Source organism: Vigna unguiculata, chromosome 9 (assembly GCF_037176805.1).
Source record: "Vigna unguiculata cultivar grain cowpea cultivar isolate G323 ecotype 2 chromosome 9, ASM3717680v1, whole genome shotgun sequence".
NCBI lineage: Eukaryota > Viridiplantae > Streptophyta > Magnoliopsida > Fabales > Fabaceae > Vigna > Vigna unguiculata.
The window spans coordinates 39495143-39521392 of NC_140800.1; the positions used below are offsets into that span (position 1 = coordinate 39495143).

Sequence of the window (26250 nt, forward strand, 5' to 3'; positions counted from 1 at the left end):
TAAATGAGTGATATTTTTTAAAATGTTTTATCATCAAATAATGGAACAAATTAAAGTAAAGAAAAATAAAATCAAAGGGTGAATCGCCCACTGATTTTAAAAACTATCCCATAGTTAAAAAAAGTTATTAACAAATTTCAGAAAAAAACATTATTTTGTTTAATTACTTAAAAGAACAATGATAGTTTATTCATGGATGAATATGTTTGTGTCCGTGAAAATTAAAATTAGTTATTCTTAAAAAATTTGAATCAATTTAATTTTTTATATTTAAAAATACATGAAATTAATTTTTTAAATTAATTTTAATTAAGTTTATTTGACGTTTCAAACTTATTTATCAGTTAATATTAAAATGATCATGTGTCAAGAACGTCAAATAAAACTTAATAAAATTTAATAAAAAAATTAAATTCATATATTTACAAAATTGAAGGAATAAATCAATTCAAAATTAAAAAAAACAAATTTAAATTTTTACTCAAAGTTTAAAGATAAAAACATATTTAAGTATTTATTTATTTATGAAAAATATTTATTTTTTTAGGGACGCTCCTCCTGCTACTGGCGTAGGAAAAAAAAAGACAAAAGGAAATATTTGAAAAGCGTAGAAAGCGCGATTGGAACACGTGGCTCGCTATCCGTTATTCGACCGTTGGAGGAAGAAAGCTGTTGTTGTGCTGTGTGTTAATGCAAAAACACAACCCAACACATATCAACACAACACAGCACAGCCTCTGTGTCCATTAAAATCACTCTCTAAATTTCTCTCTCTCTGCATCATTCTTTCAATTGCGCTTCCATCATCATGGCCATCGCAACAGAGACTCAGCCTCAACAACACAAGGTCTTTCTTATCTTCTCTACTGTTCTCTCTCTCTCTCTCACACACACACACACACACACACACAAATCTAGGGTTTTCGTTTCTCCAAATCAAACCATTTTCTTATTTATTTTGTTTTGCGGAAATAATCGACAACAAGGTTTCGATGCAGCCGTTCTGATTATGTCGTGTTTCGTTTTGCCAGGATTCTTCCGAGGTGTTGGGTTCAGCTGCGGGGAAGAGGTGGACGCTGAACGATTTCGACATTGGAAAACCTCTTGGAAGGGGAAAATTCGGCCACGTCTATTTGGCAAGGGAGAAGAGTGTGAGTTTTCTGTTGTTAGGGTTTTCTGATCAGGGATGATGACTCGTGATTATGCTAATCTCTATGGATTATTTCATTGGCTTTTCGATTTATTTAGGGACAATCTTGCGCCACTGCTTTTACAAGAGTTCTACGGTGTTTCGTTTTTTTGTTTTTTTTTGTTGTCTTAATTTCAAATCGACGGTTTGAACGATTAGCTGTGTAGAGGTGTAGCTACTCAAGTTTTACAATTGTTAGATTGTGACTACCTGTTTTTATAGTCTTTTGATGAGCGAGTTTGGGATGCAATATAAACATCTAAATTGTTTCACGTAACACTGATAACAGGTTTTTTGAAATTGTTGGTTTGAGATCACAGCTGTTACGTTACACACTAACCATTGGCCTTTGTATTTATGAGATAACTGTTGTGATTATTGTGCTAATTTGTAGTGCGAGACTGATATGTGGTTTTGGTACAGAGTAATCACATTGTTGCTTTGAAAGTACTCTTTAAGAGCCAATTGCAGCAATCCCAAGTTGTGCATCAACTGCGGCGAGAAGTCGAGATTCAAAGTCATCTTCGACATCCCCACATCTTGCGCCTCTATGGATACTTTTATGACCAGGTATGTTTGTTTTTACTTTCTGTGCTGATATTGTGGAAGAGTTTTAAAATGCGCACTCCTATTAACATTTTATGTGAAATAACATAACTGCAGAAAAGAGTGTATTTGATTTTAGAGTATGCACCCAAAGGTGAACTTTACAAGGAATTGCAAAAATGCAAGTATTTCAGTGAAAGGCGTGCAGCTACTGTAAGTATAGCAGCTATTGTTTTTTCCTCACCCTTCGTGTACTGTTGTTTGTGTGATACAAAAGATAGACTCAAGTGTTTTCTTCCACATAGCTGTCTTAATATATTAAGAAGCAAGTAAATACCGGAACATTTGACATAATATTTGACTTAGAGTGCGGTTGATTAGATATGTGGTTGGCAGTCTACATTCTTTAGTGTATCAGAATAACATTCTTCTGATATTGACAAAATGTTTATTTTGTTCTTGAGAGCAGTATGTTGCGTCATTGGCCAAGGCCCTAATATATTGCCATGGAAAACATGTAATCCACAGGGATATTAAACCCGAAAACCTTCTTGTTGGTGCACAGGTGATCGTCTAAACTCAGTCTGCTGTTTCTTATGTGGCTCTTTTTCTTGTCCTCGTTATTATATTAACATTTTTTTTTTCATCTTAGGGTGAGCTAAAAATAGCGGACTTTGGGTGGTCAGTGCACACATTTAATCGCAGACGGACAATGTGTGGCACACTGGATTACCTTCCTCCCGAGATGGGTATGCTTATGCCACATGACTCATTGGACAAATTTTTTTATGTTACTCTTTTCATAAATGGTGCTGCACTATATTTATTGTTTAATACTTTATGTTGCAACAGTGGAGAGTGTAGAACATGATGCGAGTGTGGATATATGGAGCCTTGGTGTGCTGTGTTATGAGTTTCTTTATGGGGTCCCTCCCTTTGAGGCTAAAGAACACTCGGATACTTACAGGAGGTAAAGCACCAATCAGTTGAATATAAATTAGCATCAGCATCATCCTCAGACTGATTTTCATTATCCTCACCACTTTTTTATTATTATCCCCACTGAAGGGCGGTCAGACAATTTAACCAACTAGGGTGCTTTTGCTACTGAACCTTCCGATTTTCATGCTTTTGTCCACTTTCATCTCTTTTTGTAACTCTTTGTAAAAATTAAATCAATTTAAATCGCAGTGCAAGCGGATCTTATGTTCCCTTTTGAAAACCTTATTTACAGGATTGTACATGTGGATCTTAAGTTCCCTCCTAAACCAATTGTATCCTCTGGTGCAAAGGATCTTATCAGTCAGGTTTGTTGTCAACTCTCAATGTTTATGTATTTGTTCAAACGTTTTTGCCTTAGTAACTCTTTCCTCTTTCTTTTTTATTTTTTATTTTTTTATTGACAGATGCTTGTCAAGGATTCATCGCAACGGTTACCATTGCACAAACTCCTTGAACACCCTTGGATTGTTCAGAATGCAGAGTCCTCGGGTGTATATAGGGGCTAGTGAACCTTATCATTCTTTTTGGTATTTTCTTAATCAGGAAAATCACCAGGATGAAAGAATGGCTGCTGCTTCGAAGCTTGTCATTTGTTTGTAAAACCTATTATAAAGAATAACTCATCAATTGTTTTTCTTTTTATTGTTGTAACCCTAAATATATAAAAGTATCTTTTTGTTCAGGGCACAACTAATCATTTTGCATTGCAGTATAGCAGAGGGAGTCCCATCAATATTAATTAATATATTTTCGGTAAAATTACCCTTTGGGTTCCTATCATTAAAATCATTTCCCCCCTATCTATATTTTTTTTAATTTTTTTTTACTATAGATTAATTATTAGTATCTGCAAGGAATAAAATTAATTAATTTTTAAAATAGTTTCTTAATAGAGTTTTGAAATAATTTGGCGCAAATAAAAAGTGATTTGTTTGGTTAAACGTAACATGTTTATATGTTGTGCTACACACTATTGGTCGACCAGTGTTGGACGAACATTTTCATTAATCAGTTGTTGTATTAGTCAACTTGTAGAAATTTTAACATAATGTCAGCTCAACCTTAATTAGAAATAAAAACTAAAATATAATAAAAAAATGACAATAAGTTTAAAATTAACATTTTTTTTCACAAACTTAAAAAATAAACAGAACTAAAAATATATTTAATCTATATAGTTCTTTTTACTCTCACTGTATTTCTTTTGACCGAACTATTTAATATTTGAAAATAATAAAATATTAACATTGCAATCATTTAAATGCATGTTGTTCATACTTACATGTAATAAAACTACAATTTAGAATATGTTTACTCAGGGAAAGGTTTGGTCCCACTCTACAATGAGCATGTCAACTCAATAAAAATTCGTGATCACATTACACATGTAAGATTAAAGGGGGAAGAAAAATAATGTACTAAAAAAGCGTTTGTTTATACCTCGTTCAGTAAAACCTGTTTATAACAACCAAAAGAAAGACAGGGAGCAACAAGCAGAAAAACTAGTCCTTCAAGCCCAGATAAAAGAATTCTGATCAAAATTCTTAATGACCTAGGTTAAAAGCTCAACAAAATCTCCTTAGTATAACGATCAAGTAAAGCAAGGCGTACCAACTTGCAAAACATGGAAAGGGAGAAAAAGAACTGCTCCCAGTACTCCATGCTTTTGGAGGTTGTATATGCATTGGGTAAAAATGATACAACATATCAAATACATTTGTAGGTAAACAAATCTATATCTAATTTTTTGTCTCGATACCATTGTCTGCATGGTTTTCAGATTGTTGTTCATCTTTGAAATTGTCCCCTTGTAACAATTGACTGAAAGTGTTTTCTTTTTTCTCAGCTTCACCAATATCATTGCAATTGCTCTCTTCTAACAATTGACTCGGAGGTTGTTCTGCTTTCTTGGCTTCATCTAAATCTTTCGGGCTCAAAAAGCTTGGCTGGTTGGTGGAAGAAAGGAGTCTTGCCCACATTCTGTCAGTAATCACAACCTTGTTCTGCCTCTCATTGATTCTCTGGGATCAAAATTTGAACATAAATTCTCCATTGTATAAAGAATTCTGAATATAAACCATCAATGTAAAATTGGAGAAGCGATAGAAAACAGCTAGCCATGTTCGTATGTACACGATGTGGTAAAACATATAACAAACTCTGTATATTTTAAATATCATTATCCAGTCCCAATGATAGTAGCTAACTAGCGAATATCTGTTTTTTTTCCTTGACAGCAGGAATTTTCCATAGAAAAGAGTCCAGTTCAAGTCCGGCACACTCACAAAATAGAACTCAATCCAACCTCTTAAGCCAATCACCCCTTGATATTAAACACCAATAGAAAATTATTGTACCCAACCAAAAAGAAAAGAGGAAAACATTATGAAACAGTCCAAAATTTGGGTAAGGGTATGTAGTAACTCACATTGAATGGGATATAAGTATGTCTGCCATTGACCAGTCCAACTGTAAATCCGGTATACCCTGCCATTGCACCATGGACTGCACTCTGAGCAAGAAGTGTACAGTAGACATTATCTGATGCATTGCTTGGAATTGCTCGGATCATGTAGGTTGGATCTAGCAGATAAAACAACAAAGCCTTATTCCACTAAGTAGATCAGATAAAAATTAGAGTTGCCAAATTCGAATTTTAAGAAACCTTTCAAATAACAAATGAAAATGGAAGACTAAAGAAGCTATAAATAATTGGTCAAAAAAGAAGAAAATAATGTAAGAGAATCTGACCTATATATTTAAGATTGATGGCAATCTTATCCTTCCTTGCAAAGTGGTCCTGTTATAAAATGATAAATGTTTTTTAAAAGGGAAATAAAAAGAATTGTACAATTGATTTTTCTAACTAGAAAACCCAAAACACTGCTGCCGGGATGATGTCGGTCACCTACACACATCAGCTCGGAGTAGCTGAATAAACGGCATTACGCAACTAAATACCCGATAAGGCACTAAGGCTATTGAATCGAGTTAATTTAGACTAATTCACATAAAAGTCCATTAAAATATTATAAATAGGTTTCCATTTACGAGGTATACATATTGCTTATTTCTTATGTCTTTAATATGCTTTGCTGACTTAAGTTTCAAAATGTCTTTGCTGACACACCATCTCTCTCGATGAGAGAAGTGCGAAGGAGACATCCTTGCATCTCCCAAAACCTGAAGACGCAAGCAAACAAGCACCATAGAGCAAGTCGAAGGAGACATCTCAGTCCTTGCAAGAACAGTAAATATATATATAAAAAAAGAAGTGGATAAACAATATACAACTACATACACGTATGCCATCTAGCTATTGGCTGAGATGGAGTGGAATGTGATAAATGGTGAGCTTTCTACTGATATGCAATGATAAATAGTAGTCACTGTGCAGAGGAAACAAAATCATGAAAAACTCAACTCAAAATGTTTCGCCCAATGACGTATAAAAAATTTCAATCTACTTTTGTATTTATTTTTATGTTCAATAATCCAAAATTGTTTTTAGAGCTCAGCAAGGCAGAGATTAGATTATTATGGACGTCAATCTTAAGGGAGTGAAATACAGTCCATTAAGATTGAAATTAATCAAAAGAATATTGTTAGGTAACCACTTTACTAGTTAATTCAACATATCAGTAGTTAGCTTGAATAAGTTAGTTGAGTGGAGATAATTAGAAGCATCAAGGGAAGGTTCGGATAAGACGAGGGAACACAGATGCAGGGATATCATTAGAGAATGGGAAGATAACAGGATGTCTTGCATACCTTGAGTATTCTATACAAATTCATTGATTTTATATAATTATAATTCAGCTTCTATCAAATATAGTCCAACCAATTAATAGTAATTGGAAAGATCTCCCCAAGTAATTAATTCCTCAGCGATAGTAGAATTATACTACAAAAATTCCAAGGAAAAAGAATTATATTTTAAAAACCATCTTATGTATAACAATACCTTGATCTTATGAGATATCCATAAACCAACATCTTGAAGTAGTTTGTTTCCAGAAGCATCTTTCTGGTCCATGTCTTGCATGCTTTCAGTAAGAAGATCTTGTCCTGCTCCCTCCGCTATGACTATGACCATATGCCCATTTTCTTTCAGTCTTTTCTCAATAAATTCAAAAAGTCCACCCTTTCCTTCAAGGTAGAAGGGTGACTCTGGAATCAAGCAACAGTCCACATCTCTGCTAGCAAGAGTAGCATACATAGCAATAAAGCCTGCAGTCACAGTACCCATCATAACACAGGAAAAAGAAAGCAAATACATCCAGCTCCTTTAAAAGAACTGGTCCACTTTACAGGATAAAATGCAATTACACATGTTGATTAAAAAATAGACAGTTGAGGATTATGATAAAATCAAATGAATGTATAAAAAGTTTCTGAAGTTAGTAACAATGTCAATCTTTTTTTTTTTCTTTCTAATTAACAGTTATTAGTGCCTTTATCCTCTAAATTGCACTTCACCCACTTTAGAGGAACCAGCACCAAAACACATAAGTCTGACTGAGCCAACTGGGGAACCAATTAGGGCTTAAATAATCTGAATTAGATGCCTAAAACATAACAAACAAATGCAATGTAATCATACCACTATAACGTCCCATTAGCTTTACAACACCAATGCCATTCTCAATACTTTCAGCTTCAACATGTGCTGCATTGATGGCACGTTGAGCCTCCTCGACCGCAGTATCAAAACCAAAGGATTTGTCAATAACCTAAAGAAATACAAGACAATTCCACATGAAGCTTTTTTAAACATAGATAACCAACACTTCAGATGCATTTCATAGTAAAACTATAGTTCTAGAGAAACAAAATAACATAACATATGGAACAGGCATACCGGAATGTCATTATCTATGGTTTTGGGAATTCCAGCAATTGCTACTTTCAGACCCCGTCGTCTAACTTCCTGTACAATACCAACATCTGTTCAGAATGCTTAATTCATATATTAAAAGAATGATTTCAGGTCAATCAGGTCAGGCAGCTACAAATTTTATGCTACCAAATTTCTTTTAGTAAAATGACATGCTCTTAACAATCCCTTGAAACTACCATGAAGCTGACCTATATGAAAAAGGTAGTACTGCATCATACAAACTAGATTTGCAAACCAGCATAGTTTAAGGTGTTAAGACTTTATTTAATTTGCACTTGAGGACCTGGGTCAACTCTGACACTGAAATTACATCTACGTAAGATATATACTATCATCATTGTGCTGTTTATTGGAATGAAACGAATAGAGCTCAAATATAAGAGCAGAAATATGCATAAATTACAAAAAATACAGTTCCCACCTTGGGCAAATAGAAGGGATGAATATGAGACTTGTCAATTGTACTACTTAGTGTTGAGATGATGACAGTCACCAACACCACCATCAGCTCAAATTAGGTAAATAAACACCATTACGCAACTAAACATTAAAAAAGGTACTAATTAGTTATTAAGGCTATTGGATTAAGTTAATCTAGGTTCACCCAGGTAGAAGTCTACTAGAATATTATAAATAGATTCACGTTTATGAGGCATACATTGTTAATTGATTGAATAATTATTACGATATTAATATGTTTTGTTGACTTAAACGTTAGAGTGTCTTTGTCAACACACCATCCCTCTTAGTCAGAGAAATGTGAAGGAGACAACCTTACGTGCAGGCAAGAGAAAGGGGAATCACTATGGACCTTTACAGAGCGCTTTGGCAAGGTGGTGCTTAACATATGAAACATCATGAGGTAGCCTTATCACATGATCCCCATTCTAAGACCAGACCCCTTTGCTGACAGTTTGTGGAACAAGCCCGCAGCCGACCTAGAAGAATTAAGACATCTAGCAGCTAAGTTCATGTAGTTAGAAGAACTTAAAGACTTTCGCAACAAGGTCCGAGTCAAGACAACACCCACCAAGAAAAGGACATACGAAAAGAGCTTGATGGGCCAATACATTGTGATAGCCGAAAAGATCTCAACCACCAAAGAAATCAAAATTTTCTTTCCTTCATTAGCCTCTCAACTACCTCTCAAGCCTAGGGCCAATGTACTACTTGGTACTTAGATGATGTTGGTTACCAACACCAACATCAGCTCATATTAGAGGAAAAAACACCATTAAGCAACAAAATATTTGATAAGGAACTAATCAGGTGTTTAAGGCTATTGGATTGAATTAATCTAGGCTCATCCAGGCAAAAGTCTATTCAAATATTATAAATAGGTTCACATTTCTGAAGTATACATTATTCATTGATTACACATTCATTATGCTTTCAATTCGATTTGTTGATTTAAGTGTTGAAGTGTTTTTGTAGGAACGACATCTCCTCTCAATTAGAGAAGTGCAAAGGAGACATGCCGAAACATCCTAAACCCAAAGACACAAGCAAGCACAAGAGAGCAAGTTGAAGAAGGCATCTTGGTCTTATAAGGTTATTTCAGTCCTTGTAAGAACATCATTAATTATTAATAATCTATAATTTGTCATTCAAAATTATTTTATTTGTACTATCTTCTCTTAGTGTCATTAGCAAATAGAGTGAACATATGTAAGTTTATGCGATGTCAACTAAGATGGAAAAAGCAAATTAAACTCAGAAAGCCTAATTAGCTGCCTTCATTGAACATAATCAAGAAAATCAACAAATAAAGTACACAAACATGCCATTCATAATCTTAAAAAGGTATATATTAAACATATTTCTTTTTCAATGAAATGGTATTCTTATTTTTCTTATTGTAGATCAAAAATAAAAACATTACATTTTTAAAAACTTTGAATTTCAATACCTACCTCGTAAATCACAGTAGCTCCTCTCTGGGTACCATCTCCTCCAATAATATAAACCTGTAACAATAATCCAAACAATGAAAACCCATTATATGACAATAACATACTCAGGTTTCAAGCACACCAATATAACAAAACTCAAAATTTGTAATTCCAGCATTCATCATCATTAGAAACTTCATTATAATACAGTTGACACATGGTAAACCTGATTAATTCCTCGATCCTGGATGCTGTCAACTATCTTGCTGGTATCATGCCCCCCTCGTGACGTCCCAAGAATTGTACCTCCACGCTTATGGATGTCATTGACCACCTTAGGTGTTAAAGTTATGGTGTTCTTGGAATAAAAACCTCTATAACCTCCCTGTATAACGTTTGGATACAATATAGTGGTGAAGCCAATGGATCAATAAGTGTAACTGAGGTTAAAAGACCAACAACAGGAAAAAATAAATGTGGAAAGTAAATTGTCTCCATGAAACCCAAAAGTTTGTTCAGTCAAGTATATGCGGGAAATTCTCAATAAACACGTGCATAAATTTGCCAGAACTTGCAAAAACAATGAAATGCACACATCTCATGTAAACACTGCATCACATTTCGTATTCAATATGCTGTCTTTTGAGAATAAATACCAAAATGTAGGACTCCTTAAACCAACAGTTATTGAATGGTTTCATAGCAGCTAGTCAGCTTAACATCGTTACTAATGTTTTATTCACAAATGTTTATCATCACGGCAAGAAGTATTTAAGAAAAAAAGGCTCATGATTTGTTGCATAGCCATAGCTCATCAAGGTTCCGAAGTGAACATTGATTTGTTTTGTTACAAGAAGTTCCAAACTGCTTCACTAACAACAAAACAAAGAAAAACCCCAAATCTAATGCAGTGAAGAAAAACCAACTATAAGAGAGAGGACTTGCTTGATACAAACATTAAAATGATCACAAAGACAATTAGATGTGTCGAAAAGCATTTAATGACAGCTAGTTTGTATAAACTTCCTCATAAACATTTATGGAAGAAGAAAAGAGAATGAATTAAGGAGATAAACTGAATCCAACTTCTTGTTGAGTTTAAATTAATTCATGAACCTTGACCTTTTTCTAATGTCTTTTCTCCATGAGCAATTATTAATTAAACAGAGTTTGGTATTCTTACCTAGAAAATGTTTAACAAAAGCTCTCATAAGCTGGAAGCTAAACCAAATTGAGATTTTATTCAAAAGTTGCAACTTAGACTACATTTAACTGTATTCAAGAATGACTCTAAAATACGAAAATAAGAAATAAATCCAAACCAAGAGTTGGTACGAAATTAGAGTCTGTTTGATTAATTGTCCGGTAAACTATCCATGCAATTTGATTTACAATGATGGAATAAGATTTATACACACAAAGAAGTCAGGGACAGAGAAGCACATCATAGCATTATAAGCTTTCTTACCTAAAGAAAATCACAGCATATACAATCCACAGCAACAGATAATATAATGAACATACAACAAAAGAGAATTTTCTCACTCACATCTATGCCAAGGACTTTGTTAACACCATACATGTAAGAAAGACCACAGACAATTTCCCTTATGACAGTGTTGAGGCCAGGGCAAAGTCCGCCGCAAGTGACAATGCATGCGTGCACATCATCCGATCTAAAGTATACCTATTAGATTAGGTGTCAGGTGAGTTGAAACGGAATAGATTAGTCATTCTCAAATGTTCTTAATATATGCAAACAATCAAGGAAGATTACCTTTTGTCGAGGGCCTGCACGTCTAAAATGTACACCTCTTGGACCATCCTTGTGAACAACAACCTATTAAAAAGGCCAAATAAAAGCAAAAACAGCAATGCTTCTTGTTAATGCTGATGTACGAGAAATAAATCCACGGTTCCCTTTATTTTCCATCTTCACCGTTTTGAAAAAAAAAAAAAAAAAGAGGTTCAGTTCAGTGTTTCCATTAATGGTAATTGATCAAGTATCAGTAACCGATGTAAAGAGTTTCCTGTTCCGCAAATCATCGAACAAAGAGATAACACATTAATTCAATCGCATAGTCGTTGTTGATACTTAACAGGCCAGGCAACGCAAAATAATACATAGCAGAAGTGTTTAAGATGGATGAAATGGAGAAATAAATGTCATCGCAGATAAAAACAGATAGAACCTTCTGAGGCACAGTGTCGTCCATATGCACGAAATACTGCCTGAACAGATGCAAAAAAAAAAAAATAGAGAATCAACGTTTCGAACAGAGCACATTCCATTCTCAGATCACAATCACAGCACGAGGCAAAGCGATTCACTTACTTGACAACCGAGTAAGCAGGATTGGACCGAAGCGGATTCGGATACGTCTGCAGAAAGAAAAAAGTATTACACAAGCAAGCGGCGAGTTAATGCGTCAACATGACGCAGTTCGCAAATATAATCGAGTAAATCCTAGAGAGAGAGAGAGAGAGAGATACATGAAGATTTAGAATGTAGTCGGTGAAATGAGGAACGTCTTCGAGAATGTAACCAGCGTCGCCATGGACGATCTTCGACTGCGAATCGGAATCGCTGGACGCCATTGTTCTTCCCTTCGGAATCTTTGTTTTATCTGTCTTTTTCTTTCTTTTTTGCAGATTTTGCTTTTGGACTACAGAGTGGGTGAACGACGAAGCAGAAAGGGGTGGAATGAGTGTGAGAAGAGAAAGAACACTGAACTTGGTTGTGCGCGGATTTATTTAGTTTCAATGAGAATCTAAGTCCTGACAGGTCAGGATGAATCTGAACCGTCCGTGTGTGCCATTATCGTGATGTGGTGGAGATGGACGATCAAGATCGAATCTGATAGTAGTGTATAGCTGAGAGTGCGCGAAAAGTGTTTTCTGGAATCTAAAGACTCGGTTTTACCAAGATGCGGTGGTCGCAGAAAACTGGTGGCGCAGTTTTACCGGTTACTGTTCAATTTAAGAGCAAAAATAAGTTGTACGACCTCTGTTTTGGACTTCTTTTTTACTTGTAGAAGCGGTATTTCCTTGCTTTGCACGAGTGTGTTAGAAAAAGTTATTTAAACCTGATTTTGAATTAAAAACTGGATTTGAGGAAATAGAAAAAGAACAAATAAAGAAGAAAAAAGTGAAAAGTTATGCTGTTGAAAATAAAAGAAGAGGATGAAGATTGTGATGAAAGTTTGTAATAAATATGATTGATGTAATAAAATAAATCTAATTAAATATTAATATCTTTAATAAGTAATTTTTCAATGATTTCATTTTAAAATAAAACATTAAAAATATTTAAAATTCATTAATTTAATTTAATTTATTATTTATACTTATGTACTGTTAAAATAAAAAAATACAAGTTTTCATTTTATTTTATTTCACTTTAATTGAATTTGTTTATTTGATTATAAAATTATTTTAATATAAGTTATTTATACATGTCAGCAAAAACATAGGTGTTGTTATACATGTGTTTCTGCATCTTTTAAATATAAGTTTATGAGTTATGGTTACAAACCCAATCATTTGATAAATAATGATAGGAACTTTCTTATTTTTTTCTTATTGGAAGTTTTTGTTACTTGGTCATTATAATATTATTTTGTTAAGTCTTGTTTTCGTGTTTTAATTATTTATTTTTACATAAAATTTCTCAAAAGGCTTATTATTGAACTTGACAGTGGATTTGCAAGTCTTCTAAAAAAGGGAGTTTTCTTAGTGCCGGATGAATTGGTGTGTTAATATTTTAGGAATTTTTTATTGTGTATTACATTCCTTGTAGGACTTGGGAAAAAAAAAATAAGGGTTTAATGTTATTTATAATCATATTTCTTACCAAATAAAATCTCTAGATTTGTATTCATTTTTTTCATTACCAAGACACAACAAAATTTATTATTAATTCATACTCGTTAGGTCCTCAAAGAAACTCAATTCATTTTACGTTCATAATTTTGTTTTTCTAAAAGGAGCTTATCAAGTATTTACACATCAAAATTTTAGTAGGTCTAAGAAATATTCATAAATTATAATTTGCCACATAACACACCGGTGGAAACACATGTGTTGTTTCACAGGTGTGTCTGCATTTTTAATATTTGTATTATAACACAAGTTATTAATATTTTTAAATTGATAGTGTGATTGTGGCTGTGAATGTATATATGGATGAATGTTTGCGTGGGTGCGTGTGATTGCGTGTGTGTGATTTTGAGTGTGTGTGTGGGTGCGTGTGATTGCGTGTGTGTGATTTTGAGTGTGTGTGTATGAAGGTGTGGGTGCCTTGTCAATATTTTCAAAAAGGAAGGTCATTATTCCTTAACCTTGTGAGAAGATTGCTCTTCATCAGGTAAACATCTATTTGTGTCAAGCATCCCACTAATTATAGAGCTCCAAAGCTATGAACAATTGATTTTCTAGTCACTTGATTTTAGATTGCATATTCATGTGGAAGATAACGACTACAATATCAAATCAGGAGAATGAATAAGAACAAAACGGGAAAAAATGCTAATAATCTTAAAAATTAAAAAAATCTAAAATGTCACAATCTAAGCTAATTGAAGACAAAAATGTTGATCTTACACTATTACAGTAACACGTTACTGGTATGGGTTGGAGACAAAAATGTTAATCTTACACATTGCAAGCCTAAAATTTAAATTTTTTGTTGGAGATTTTTAACATCTAATACATTGCTTGCTTTAATGTCTCTTCACGAAGGAACGCAAAGCCCTTACAACACCTACACAAATGTTCCTTTTTGTGGGCCAATTGAATTAGATGTTACTGTGCACTTGTGAACTCAAAATAATTAGTTCGTAATTAAGATAGTTTTTTTAATAAGTGATACTTATACCACATGACATCAATTCAATTGCCATGAGGTGTTTCCACGCAACATACATGCAACTTAGATATTTTCTAATGCTTTATACTATAAATCACCTTGATTTTTGTTAAAAACTACCAAACCCCTTGTCTTAATTCACCCATTGTATTGATTCAACCGATAAAATCTTTATAATTACCAGATAACCATATTTCAATTTATCCTAAACTATGAAAAAACTTAGTAGTCACATTTATTTTTATTTAAACTAATGATAAACTTCTATATATGTACTTATGGAAGAATAAAACAAGAAAAAAATGCATTGAGTTTCTCCTTAAGATATAAAATTTAAGTGCATAAATTTGTTACTTCATTTTACCTTATTAATTTTGCTTTCTATAAAGATTTATCGAGGGTATAATTATTGATTTGGTCCCTCAATTTTTTGAGTTGGTCAATTTGGTTCCCGAATTTTTTAAATGTTCAATTTGGTCCTTGAGTTTTTGGAAGATACAATTTTATATCCTTATTTTTTAAAGTGGTTCAATTTAGTACCTCCCATTATATTTCAATTAACGTCGTTTATACACTGGTGAGCTGTCACTATACAATAGAAATGTGAGTGAAGTTGTTAATTGTGTTGGTTTGTTTGTTGGGTGTAGTTAACATCATTTTAGTCTCTCTTTGATGTTTCCTTGATCATGTGTATTCAATATAGTATTAAGATTAGTTATTTAATTTGTTGCACAGTGACAATTCACTACTATACAAACGAAGTGAACTAGAGTATAATGAGAGGTACTAAATTGATCAACTTTCAACTTTAAAAAATAATTCAAGGATCAAATTGAACAAACTCAAAAAATCGGGGGACAAAATCTATAAGGGTTAAATATGTTTTTGGTCATTCAAGTTTCAGTGAAATTTGGAATTAGTCCCCCGTCAAAACTTTTGACCAATTTAGTCATTCATCTTTAAAAATACATGAATTTAATCATTTTAACCCAAATTTTATTAAGTTTATCTGACTTTTTCAGCGCATTTCATAATAGTATTTGAATTGTTTACACTGTTTGACACATTTTCGCTTCAATGTTAACTAAAATATAATCATAAAATACGTTTAAAATGTCAAATAAGCTTAACAAAATTTGGTAAGAAAGACTAAATTCACGCATTTCTAAAAATGAAGGACTAAAAATTAGTATAAAGTTTAGAAGAGGGACTAATTCCAAAATTCACTTAAACTTGAGGGACTAAAAACATATTTAACCCAAATATCAATAATTATACCAATCATAGCTTTAATAGGTCTAAAAAATCTTCGTAAATTATAATTTTATTATTTCAATTTAAAATCATATAATTATAAAATTATGATTTTATTATTTAAATAAAAATTAAAAATATACAAAATTATAATTTTATAATTCTACAAATTTGAATTAAAATACTAACATAAAATTATAAATTATAAATTATGAACTATAAATCGTAAATTATAAAATTTTAAAATATTAAAATTATAAAAAATAACATGTGACGACAACGAAGTAAAATGAGATGATAAGATAATAACACGTGAACCCCTAATAATCACATCACAAAGTTAAGAGAAAAAATTAATAACAACAATTTAATTGAAAAAATTAAATTTATTAATTGACCACCAAAATTTATTATAAACTCAACTGAAAAATTTCAAAATTTGTCTAGATTTAAAACATAGTTAAGGATAATATATAATATAACATAATTAAGGATAATATATAATATAATATGTTTTACTTTACTTAATTACATAAGTTATTTTATGATAAATTTATAATTACTTGATTTATTTATATCAATATACGCATATATTTGTAATATACAGTATTTAGCTTCTAAAGTTTTTGAGTGGTGTAAAAGATGTTTTTGAGGACAAATATGCAAGAAAAGAAACGATCTAGAAAGCAACACAATGGATAAGAGATACAAAACTGAAAGTTCTAGTCTTGAAGAAGACAGAATTATTGTCTCTCTCGCAGCAAAAATAAAAATCTCAAACTTTATTTGGCATTTGAGGCGAGAGTAGAATTTAAAACAAAAAGAAAAAAAAAAAGAAATACAGGTGGAACGTTCCGAGTGGATACAACGACGTTAACACAACACAAGTCCGGTCCGCGTAATAAAAATCAGTTTTTAAAGTTCCATTCGCGATTGCGCATCAACACCAAACGCTCCCTTAACCCACCCAACCCAAACCCCAAATCCGAAACCGTCCTATTCCTCGTTCGAATCAGGGGCATCTCTGAACTGGAACAATCAGATGCCAGCGATTTGAGCGATACTCTGTGAAGGAGCTACGTAGTGCGTTTCGCTCTTCCAAATGGCGGTTTCCGATAGTCCAAGCGGTGCCTCCACGCCGCCTCAACAGGAACCAGCCAACAAGTACGGTTTCACCAAGCCTCTCTCTCTCGCGGGTCCCACCGACGCTGATCTCAACCGTAACAACGAATTGGAGAAGGTAATAACTTTGTGATTCGTCTTATCTCTGATTGTTTAGGGCTCCGCGCCTTCGCATTATTGCTTACGTGTGAAACCTAAACCTCAAATTTGTTTTCTTTTGCATCAGTTCTTGCTCGATTCGGGGCTCTACGAGAGCAATGATGAGTCCGCCGCGAGGAAGGAGGTTCTTCACCGCCTCGATCAGGTTAACTGTCTCTTCGATCTCGCTTTTTGTTGTTATTTGAGCGTGTTGATTACTGCGGTGGTGTTCTGTTTATTCACCTGTTCAATTTGTGTGAACGATGTTCCTCTAAGTTTTATAGGAGTATTGTTGTGGAACTTGTTTCATGGTGAGGAACATGATTTGAATTGGAACCTTTATGCTTGTCTAGGGTTCATCAGGGCTTTCGCATGGTGCCCTTTCTTGTTGTGATTGAGGTTTTTCACTGTCCTTTTGGATTTGATTTTTGTAATGACCAACTTAGCTTGCAATGTAGATTGTGAAAACCTGGGTGAAGCAGTTGACGCGCCAACGTGGCTACACAGATCAGATGGTGGAGGATGCAAACGCAGTCATTTTCACTTTTGGTTCTTACCGACTAGGGGTGCGTATGCCATTGGAAAATTTTCATGCTTGTTTGGATTGTGGGGGTTTTTACATTAGTGAAAATTAGCAATTCTCGAGTTGTCAGTTGAAGAAGGAAATTAAATCTTCAAGTAGAAAAGATTTGAAGGAGAAATAATTTTATTAGCAGAAATGCATTTATTGTTATTGAAGTTTCAATTATCTAAGCCTTTTGTTTGTAACAATATTAATATTTCAATAATTTTCAGGTTCATGGACCTGGAGTTGACATTGACACTCTGTGCATTGGTCCTTCTTATGTGAACCGAGAGGTGACACACTTCTGCTGATTATTTCTCCTCAATTTAGTAAAATCCCTGACATTGGTTATATTTTAGCCAATTTATCTCTTTTGCAGGAAGATTTCTTCATCATTTTGCATAACATTCTGGCTGAAATGGAAGAAGTTTCTGAACTACAACCGGTTCCTGATGCACATGTTCCAGTAATGAAATTCAAATTCCAGGGAATATCTATAGATTTGCTGTATGCAAGTATATCACTTTTGGTTGTGCCAGAAGTAAGTTTGGTTATTTATTCATCAGGGTCTTTGTATCTTCTGAGTGCACACTTTCGTGGGGGACAATTTTATTAAAACTGCATTCTCGTAGGTTGAGAATCTAAAGACTTCCCTCACTTAAGCACACTGTCCTTCATAAATCTTTTACAATTTAAACCAATCACGTGTCGTATATAAGTACTGTTATCTCTTTGTTATTTATCTTTCTTTTTGTGTTTTTATCATGTTTGGTTTTGGAGGTAGGATCTTTGTCTTTTTACCGATGTTCCATGGAGCACTATAGCAATTCTTTAGGGGTAGATGTTTTTGTTATTTGATTTGAGAGGAAGACATTAAATTAGTATGAAGATATTAAATTAGTTTTGCTGAATGCAATTTTTTATTGTTGATCTAAATTTATTTATGTGGTTTATTGACTTTGATACATTATATTCATTTAGGTTGGCAAATGGTATTGTATTTATAACCTGTCACCATGTATCCATTTTGTGTGGAAAGCAAATAGGAAGGAAAGAAAACACAAAAAACATGTTTCTTTCCATTGTACTTTCTCAGTCTTCCACCTTAGAATCTAGTTTATTTAAACTTGCCTTTTGATAAGGTTTTCTAACATACTTATCTACAGGACCTAGATATCTCTCATGGTTCAGTGCTGTATGATGTTGATGAACCAACTGTTCGAAGTCTTAATGGCTGCCGTGTGGCAGATCAAATTCTTAAACTTGTTCCAAATATTGAGGTTAATATATACGTTCTTTTGTTTGATTAAATGAGATATATTATATTTAATGGTTGTTCATGTTATTAATTTGATAGTCCATTAACCCTTGATAATGATAGCACTTTCGAACTACACTGAGATGCTTGAAGTTTTGGGCTAAAAGGCGTGGTGTTTATTCAAATGTAAGAGCCGCACCTACATTCTTTGGTTTTATTTTATTTTTTATTTCTACACCAATGATATTATCTTTTATAATGATTTTGAATACTGTTTTTTGGTGTACTTAGGTTACTGGATTCCTTGGTGGTGTAAATTGGGCTATTTTAGTTGCTCGAATATGCCAACTTTACCCTAATGCAATACCTAGTATGTTGGTTTCCCGGTTCTTCAGGGTCTATACACAGTGGCGGTGGCCAAACCCTGTAATGCTATGCTCTATAGAAGAGAATGAACTGGGATTCCCTATATGGGATCCTCGTAGAAATCCCCGAGATAGATTTCACACTATGCCAATAATTACTCCTGCATACCCTTGCATGAATTCAAGTTACAATGTCTCAGCAAGCACTCTTCGTGTCATGATGGAACAGTTCCGCTATGGCAATAAGATTTGTGATGTAAGATAAGTCTATTATTTCTTGGCGTATTTAATTTGTGACTGTCTTTATTTGATTGATACTTCTACTGTTAGGAAATTGACCTCAATAAAGCCCAGTGGAGCGCACTTTTTCAGCCTTATGTCTTTTTTGAGGCATACAAAAACTATTTACAAGTGGACATAGTTGCATCGGACACTGATGATTTACTAGCATGGAAGGGCTGGGTAGAATCTCGATTGAGGCTGCTTACCCTTAAGGTACAGTCTTGTCATAGTTTAGTACAATGCAAGACTTCCCTGTATTGGGTTTAATTGAATTCTGTTCTTCGTTGAAAAAAATTTAATCTCTGAACAATTTGTAAATTCTTTTCTCTGAAGTATAGGTTTGTCATGGTTTGGTCCGTACAAGCTTTCTTGAACCTGGGATTAATCCAATTCTATTTTTTTATTCATTGAAAATATTTAATTGTTGAAAATTTATGTATATTCTTTCCTTTCCATGTGTTAAACATTGACAATATGGTTTTCAATTTTTTGAGTAGATAGAGCGAGATACAAATGGAATGCTGCAGTGCCATCCTTACCCACATGAGTATATAGACACATCCAAACCATGTGCACATTCTGCATTTTTCATGGGCTTGCAAAGGAAAGAGGGAGTAAGAGGTCAAGAGGGGCAGCAATTTGATATACGTGGAACCGTTGATGAATTCAGACAAGAAATAAATATGTATATCTACTGGAAGCCTGGAATGGAAATTTTTGTTTCTCATGTTCGTCGAAAGCAACTTCCTGCATTTGTTTTTCCTGATGGTTACAAACGCACTAGAATGCCAAGACACATAAGCCATCCAACTGAAAAAACAGGTGATGATGCCACAAAGTGCTACTCTGGATCTGGGCCATCTGAAAGATGCACCAAGAGGAAAAGTTACCCTGAAATGGTGGAAAAGAAGCCAGACAAACCAGATAAACGGGCATCCATTAGCCCACAGAGGTTAGAATGTGTTTCTCCTGAAAGTTGTACTAGTAAATCAGGTGGTTCAGCTCAAATGAGTATTGATAGTATGGAAGGGGTTTGGGTAGCTGGTTCAACAACCAAGTATGCTAACAGCAATTGTGAAATTAAGTCATCTGATGTGCTCCCAGGAAGTGGACTAAGCTCTGTGGTAGCTGACATGCAGATTAGTGAACCAGGCTTTGTTGACACCACACATGATATGTTGAAAACGAGGAGTGTAGAAGTTCCTAATGAGGTAAGCTGCTGAATCAGTGGTGGAACCTTTGGAAGTTGTTTGGTTCATGTGAACTTCCTTAATTAGACGTTGGTGATGCGTTTCAGAATGGAGTTGTCGATGGGGACAAAGCTCAGGATCTGACTTTAGATTGCCTGGAAAGTGAAGAAAGTGAATCTACTAACCATTTTTCAAACTGTAAAGCGGGTGTTGTCGATATGGATCAGCAACTAGACAAAGCATGTAATTTCATCACAAGGGATGAATGCTCAGATTATGTACCAAATGCCAGCTCCCAGAACCTCAGTTGCGAGGTGAGTTATTTCGTTTGAGGACTTTTTGGATTAGGAACTATTGTGGATGGCAGTGAAAAAACTGGAAGTCTGGGAGATAGTGAGTCAGGGATCTGTGCAGGGTGATGTTTGTGTGGCTGATCCAGATCAGTTCTGAAGAGAGTGGGTGTTTTCTTGGAAATAGAGTATTTCAAAATATCAGGGCTCAAGAATATAAGGTTTTGAATTTTCTAACCTATTTGTTTTCTCGGTAATAGAGGCCTATCTGATCTTACAATGATACTATTCAGTTCACCTCATCCTTCGCTTTCTGCCTTCATGGAAGTTACCAAAAGTTTATATTTCATGAGTTTTCAGAATAAGGAATCTAATCTTGTTTTGTTTTTTGGTCTGATTTTATTGTCTTTTGTTTGATTTTAAGCTTTGTTTGCATATTTATAGCCAAATTTAGAGTATGTCCTCCCCCTTTTCTCTTCCCCTCTTTTTGGGTCTTATTCTATGAGCAAGTGTTTTAATGTCGTATATTTTCTTGTTTCTTTCAAGATAATTTGACTGTCAATTTCCATGGTAATTTAATTTCTTAGTTTTCTGACTGGTGAATGTGTGGTCGCAGGTCCTGCACCACTATACGTGCTATGTTTCCAGTAACTGTGCTTAAGAACCTAACTTGTTTTGTGTATAGAGAGACTCAGAGACCAGACCTTCCTATTGTTTCATTTTAAATTATTTTGTTTAATATATTTTTCCCTAATTGTTATTATTCTTTCTATTTTCTATATTGTGTATAGCCAGATTTCAGACTCAGAAGTGTTGTAAAATTGAAGATGGGCTAGGTCAGAATCTCTGCGAAACTTTTGAAAAACATGTTTTTCAACTCTTTTAAGATTGTCTTTACAATGCTCTTTGCTTTTGGTTTTGTAGGTGGACGAGTTTGGACTGAATCACATGATGTTTTGGGAGGGTTAAGGGCTGAAATTGCTGTCACTCTGCTACCCGGTGCATTATTGGTGGCTGTTGCTGTGCTGAGATCCTGTGAGCGGGACTAAGGCTGTAATAGAACAGTGAGAAAAAAAATACAACAAATGATGGCAGTGAAAGAGATTGGTTTTGGGGTATATGGCATTGCGATGATCGTTTGTGTACATAGATGAACAGCATGACGGAGACACGCTTAAATTGTGGTCTCGTCCTGTTGTGTGAAAACATGCGCTCATCTCATCTTCAGAGCTCTGAATTGTCTCATAAACCTTAACATATCTACTTAGATTTTAAAGGAGTGGGAATCTTGTATTTTGCTTGTGACGTAGATGTGATCGATACATTATGTAAATGTAAAAAATGGCTACTTCGGCTAGGGTTAATTTAGAAGAGAATGTGGTAAAACAAATATATTGGCGGCAGAATGGGGTAGTCTTCCTTGTTTATCCTTTCTTCGGAAGTTTCGGTGGGAGGTTCCTTCTGTTTATTGGGTTTCGTTGCTCTTTCAATTTAGTGAACACTTTATCTTGTGAAAATAGTTTCTTTCATTAGTGTTCTTACATGGCTTTCATTTATGTTTGTGCTACTTAATTTGCTTGATATTCATTTTGCCTCGAGTGAAAAGCCCAATGAAGCAGGATTATTCTGAATTTCGCGCTGATCACTTGAGTTGAGACAATCGTATGTAAACCTGTTACGGGTAAAACCTAGTTAACGAATTGTGGTGCTTACACGTTAATCATATCTAAACTTTGCATTTCCATCGCAGCGAAACACTAGGTCACTGTATTTTTGGAACTCTTCATTTTGTTTGTTATCTCGTCTACCTCTGTCTCTCATTCATCTCATACGTTGTAGTTATTATTGGTATGAAAAAAAACATACGTGGTAGTATACTATTCTTTTCAAAATAATACTCTTTTATGAGAAAGCGGTAGTAATTTACATTCGTGCATAATACTATCTTTACATGCCGTACAAACAGCTTTCTTAATTTTTGCTTACAACTAGAAATGTAGCTCAAGATGAGTTATTGGTTGCAGCATTACTCTCCTTGTAACTGCAAACGTACCTTGTGTCACCAAGTAGAGGAGCGATATCAAACTCATTTCCCATTCTTCTACGTGTAGAACCTGAATGACAACACCGAAGCACTTGCAAAATCTCCTTCGTGGAAGGTCTAGTTGAGGGCAAGGAGGCTGTGCAAAGGAGGCCCAATTTGAAGACATTAGCCATCTCTTCCGCATAACGTGGTTCTTTGATATCCTCATCGAATGCATCAGTAAGGCTCTTGGCTTCATTAAAATGCTCCCACGCCCATTCGACTAAGCTGCATTCACGCTCGCCGCTTATATTAGGCTTCCTTCCCGTAACAAGCTCTAAGAGCACAACACCAAAGCTATAAACATCAACTTTCTCGTTAATCTTAGTTGAATAAGCATATTCTGCAATGCAAGTGAAACACATTATCAGATCAGCTTACTTCAGTATCAATATAAAAACTTGTGTAGATGGCAATTTAGCATCATTTACCTGGTGGAATGTAGCCAAAAGAGCCTGCTAGAGCAGACATGGTGTTTAGTTCACCGGGCTTTGCCAACATCTTGGCGAGCCCAAAATCTGCTATTTTAGCTCTGAACTCCGAGTCCAACAGTATATTGCTAGATTTGACATCTCGGTGGATGACGGGTGGTGAGCATTCATGGTGCATGTAACACAGACCTTGTGCAGCCCCAATGGCAATATTCAACCTCGTTGGCCAACTCAACCCAGGAGGCGATTTTTTTTCCTCTGCATGAAGCCATTTGTCCAGGCTCTGATTTTCCATGTATTCATAAACAAGAAGTTTGGAGTTCTCACTTGCATAGCAGCACAAAAGCTTCACTATATTCGAGTGCCGAATGTTGCCCAGGATCTCAACCTCAGCCTGGAACTCTTTCTCCAACTTGTCATCCACATCCTCGCGATTCCAGATCTGCTTCACCGCAACATACTCACCTGGACGATTTGAAGCAATTCGGTAAACTTTCCCAAACCCTCCACTTCCTATCAGGTTATTGTCCGTCAAACTCGAGAGGAAGTTTATTTCCGTGAGATCAACCCTCTGGAATGAAGTCAGCCTCCACGTCGCAACCTTATTCTTTTGCCCGCAGTGCTTTTTGCCCCATTGCGTTTTCAACGTATAGAATACCAAGGAAGCTATTGCCACTAGCACAACGGCGGTGGCGGCCAGAACCAGGGCCAGTGATTTCGAAGACGAATTGCTCGACTGTGGCGCCGCTGACACGGTTTTGGCGAAGCAGTTGTCAAGGTGGACGTTTGGATTGTAAGCGCATAGAAGAGGATTGTTCAAGAAACTGTTTTCAAATGCGAGGTTGTTGAACTCATCAGGGATTTTCCCAGATAGCTGGTTGGAGGACAAGTTGAGGAAAACAAACCGCAACCTATCAAACTGAGGAGGTATTTCACCTGATATGGAATTTTGACACAAGTCCAGGTAAGCCAGGCGGGGAAGAGCAGTAATAGCTGTGGGAATCTCACCAGAAAGTTTGTTTCGTGATAGTGTCAAAATGTTCAGTGATTGCCATGAAATAATCTCAGATGGAAGCGCACCCGAAAGTTGGTTACCATCCAGCATGAGAGCAGTAAGCTGAGAAAGTTGAGTCAATTCCCTTGGAATTTCACCCGAAAGCATGTTGTTTCTGGCATCAAGAAACATAAGATTTTTGGCTGAAGTAATCCCAACGGATATCCCCCCTGAGAAGTTGTTGTTGGCGATCTCAATCCTCGTCATATTCCAAAACACTTGACTCGGAAGAGGCCCAGAAAAGGAGTTGTTGCTCAAAATCAACGATGAAAGGTTATTCATAGTCCACAAACCCAAAGGAATCTCACCCGAAAACTTGTTATTATAAAGCTGAACCGTGGCGAGAGAAGGACAATTCCCAATCCACTCAGGCAAAATCCCACTAAAATTGTTGGAGAATGCAACCACACCAATAAGGGCACCACCTGCACATAAATGTTCCGGCAACCCACCGCTGAGTTGGTTCTCAGAAACCTCAAACACTGTGAGCTTTGAATGCAAGCCTAGTTCTGGAGGCAGTGTTCCACTCAAGTTATTGCTGAAAACCCTGAAATAGATAAGACTAGGAATTTGGCTTAAACTTACGGGAATCTCACCGAACAAGTGATTCTCATACAAGTGCAAGGTACTCAAGTTCTTTAACTTTCCAAACTCTGGGGGTATGGAACCCGTCAAATTATTCTTCGCGAAATCAAGGTCGATTAATTCCAAACACTGCATCGTAGCACTAGGAATCACACCCGACAATCTGTTACTGAACAGGTACAAGAACCCCAACTTCCTCAGCGAGAACAAATTCCTCGGAATGCTCCCCGATAACTTGTTCTTCCCCAAATCCAACCGTTCGAGGTTCGTGAAAATATCCCCGAAATATTCTGGAATCTCTCCGATCAAGTTACACTGCGGCATATACAAAGACTTCAATTTTCTTAATTTCCTAAACTCCAACGGGAACTCCCACGGCGCGAGTTTGAGATTATAAGCCAAACCTAAGAATTCGAGGTTCGACAAGTTTCCGATTTCCTTGGGGACAGTTCCCTCGAAGTTGTTTGCGGAAAGATGCAGCGTTTGCAGTTCCCGCAGGTTCCCGATCGCCGCCGGGATCTCTCCGGAGAAGGAGTTGGCTGTGAGGTCGAGAAAAGTAAGGTTTTTGAGGCGGTCCACGTCGGCGGGGATCGCTCCGGAGAGGTAGTTCTGCGACAGGTTGAGGTACCGGAGGTTGGAGCATTCGTACAAGGTTGTCGGAAACTCGCCGGCAATGGAGTTGTTGAAGAGGTTAAGCTCGAGTAGGTGTTTGAGGTTGCATATTGTGGAAGGGAGGCTCTTGGTGGTGGTGATGCCTTTGCTGGCGAGGACTAGCTTCGTGACGGCACCGCCGCTGCCGCTGCAGCCAATCTCCGTCCAGTCGCACGGCGCAGACGGCGACGGTTTCCATGATCGGAGCGACGGTGGGTCTCCCAGTTCACGTTTGAGAGTGAGTAGGATTGTTTGTTCAGTTTCTGAAATTACCCGAGAGGGTACAGCGACGCTGAATGTCAGAAACAAACGAAAGAAAATGAAGAGGGGCACTTTGGACATTTCGCAGTTTCAGTTAGGGATTTTGCCGGGAAAATGCGACCATCAAAATTCGAACATGAGGAGCTTCAGGTTTTGTTCTGTCTCTCTTCACTCTCTTATGTGTTTGATGTGTTGTGTAATGTGTGAATTGAGTTTATTATATATTGAAAATAATCACGGGAAAAATAATATAAGCACTAGCAATGAACTTTAATTACACGGGCGATGCTGAAAATGATGGAAGCAAGATGAAAGTGATGTTTGG

At 35.6% G+C, this 26250-nt stretch overlaps 4 protein-coding genes across 11 annotated transcripts; 2 read left to right on the forward strand and 2 right to left on the reverse strand.

Annotated features, from left to right (window-relative positions):
- The first annotated feature begins 688 nt into the window (after positions 1–688).
- Positions 689–3427, forward strand: AUR1 (ataurora1). The gene is made up of 9 exons (XM_028046660.2): positions 689–847; positions 1032–1151; positions 1613–1759; positions 1853–1948; positions 2205–2300; positions 2388–2484; positions 2588–2705; positions 2970–3042; positions 3142–3427. The coding sequence occupies exons 1-9, from the start codon at positions 809–811 to the stop codon at positions 3241–3243; spliced, it is 888 nt and encodes a 295-aa protein (XP_027902461.1). The 5' UTR covers positions 689–808; the 3' UTR covers positions 3244–3427.
- A 726-nt stretch (positions 3428–4153) lies between these two features.
- LOC114163808 (ATP-dependent 6-phosphofructokinase 6-like) lies at positions 4154–12257 on the reverse strand. The gene is made up of 13 exons (XM_028048145.2): positions 12023–12257; positions 11865–11911; positions 11722–11761; positions 11307–11369; positions 11079–11216; positions 9756–9914; positions 9551–9604; positions 7599–7667; positions 7341–7470; positions 6702–6967; positions 5489–5537; positions 5166–5320; positions 4154–4758 (listed from the first exon to the last, which is right to left on the reverse strand). The coding sequence occupies exons 1-13, from the start codon at positions 12125–12127 to the stop codon at positions 4477–4479; spliced, it is 1557 nt and encodes a 518-aa protein (XP_027903946.1). The 5' UTR covers positions 12128–12257; the 3' UTR covers positions 4154–4476.
- Positions 12258–16575: 4318 nt separating this feature from the next.
- Positions 16576–22401, forward strand: NPAP (nuclear poly(a) polymerase). 8 transcript variants are annotated; one of them, XR_003599249.2, is made up of 14 exons: positions 16577–16890; positions 16999–17076; positions 17369–17476; positions 17706–17768; positions 17855–18016; positions 18642–18755; positions 18857–18919; positions 19025–19354; positions 19429–19593; positions 19878–20591; positions 20678–20884; positions 20985–21081; positions 21652–21696; positions 21785–22401. XR_003599249.2 is itself a non-coding variant. In XM_028046487.2 (13 exons), exons 1-12 carry the CDS (start codon positions 16753–16755, stop codon positions 21694–21696), a joined length of 2187 nt encoding a protein of 728 aa, XP_027902288.1. In that variant the 5' UTR covers positions 16577–16752; the 3' UTR covers positions 21785–22401. The 8 variants fall into 8 exon arrangements, 3 of the variants coding, with proteins under 3 accessions (XP_027902288.1, XP_027902289.1, XP_027902290.1); XR_003599250.2 differs by having other exon boundaries at positions 21656–21696; XR_003599248.2 differs by having other exon boundaries at positions 20985–21696.
- A 339-nt stretch (positions 22402–22740) lies between these two features.
- On the reverse strand, positions 22741–26214 carry LOC114162559 (uncharacterized). Its single transcript, XM_028046486.2, has 2 exons — positions 23375–26214; positions 22741–23286 (listed from the first exon to the last, which is right to left on the reverse strand). Exons 1-2 carry the CDS (start codon positions 26004–26006, stop codon positions 22862–22864), a joined length of 3057 nt encoding a protein of 1018 aa, XP_027902287.1. The 5' UTR covers positions 26007–26214; the 3' UTR covers positions 22741–22861.
- Positions 26215–26250: the final 36 nt, after the last annotated feature.

What these genes read in the sequence shown, in the direction of transcription:
- LOC114163808 (XM_028048145.2), bottom strand. Translation starts at nt 12,127, where the DNA reads ATGGCGTCCAGCGATTCCGATTCGCAGTCGAAGATCGTCCATGGCGAC. An exon ending in AGGATCGAGGAATTAATCAG is followed by an intron (nt 9,605 to 9,755) that starts GTTTACCATGTG and finishes TTATTGTTACAG; the next exon opens with GTTTATATTATTGGAGGAGA. An exon ending in ATACTTATATCCCATTCAAT is followed by an intron (nt 4,759 to 5,165) that starts GTGAGTTACTAC and finishes TTTTGATCCCAG; the next exon opens with AGAATCAATGAGAGGCAGAA.
- AUR1 (XM_028046660.2), top strand. Translation starts at nt 809, where the DNA reads ATGGCCATCGCAACAGAGACTCAGCCTCAACAACACAAG. An exon ending in ATTTGGCAAGGGAGAAGAGT is followed by an intron (nt 1,152 to 1,612) that starts GTGAGTTTTCTG and finishes GTTTTGGTACAG; the next exon opens with AGTAATCACATTGTTGCTTT. An exon ending in ATGGATACTTTTATGACCAG is followed by an intron (nt 1,760 to 1,852) that starts GTATGTTTGTTT and finishes ACATAACTGCAG; the next exon opens with AAAAGAGTGTATTTGATTTT.
- NPAP (XM_028046487.2), top strand. Translation starts at nt 16,753, where the DNA reads ATGGCGGTTTCCGATAGTCCAAGCGGTGCCTCCACGCCGCCTCAACAG. An exon ending in GTAACAACGAATTGGAGAAG is followed by an intron (nt 16,891 to 16,998) that starts GTAATAACTTTG and finishes CTTTTGCATCAG; the next exon opens with TTCTTGCTCGATTCGGGGCT. An exon ending in TTGGTTCTTACCGACTAGGG is followed by an intron (nt 17,477 to 17,705) that starts GTGCGTATGCCA and finishes AATAATTTTCAG; the next exon opens with GTTCATGGACCTGGAGTTGA.
- LOC114162559 (XM_028046486.2), bottom strand. Translation starts at nt 26,006, where the DNA reads ATGTCCAAAGTGCCCCTCTTCATTTTCTTTCGTTTGTTTCTGACATTC. An exon ending in TTTTGGCTACATTCCACCAG is followed by an intron (nt 23,287 to 23,374) that starts GTAAATGATGCT and finishes CTTGCATTGCAG; the next exon opens with AATATGCTTATTCAACTAAG.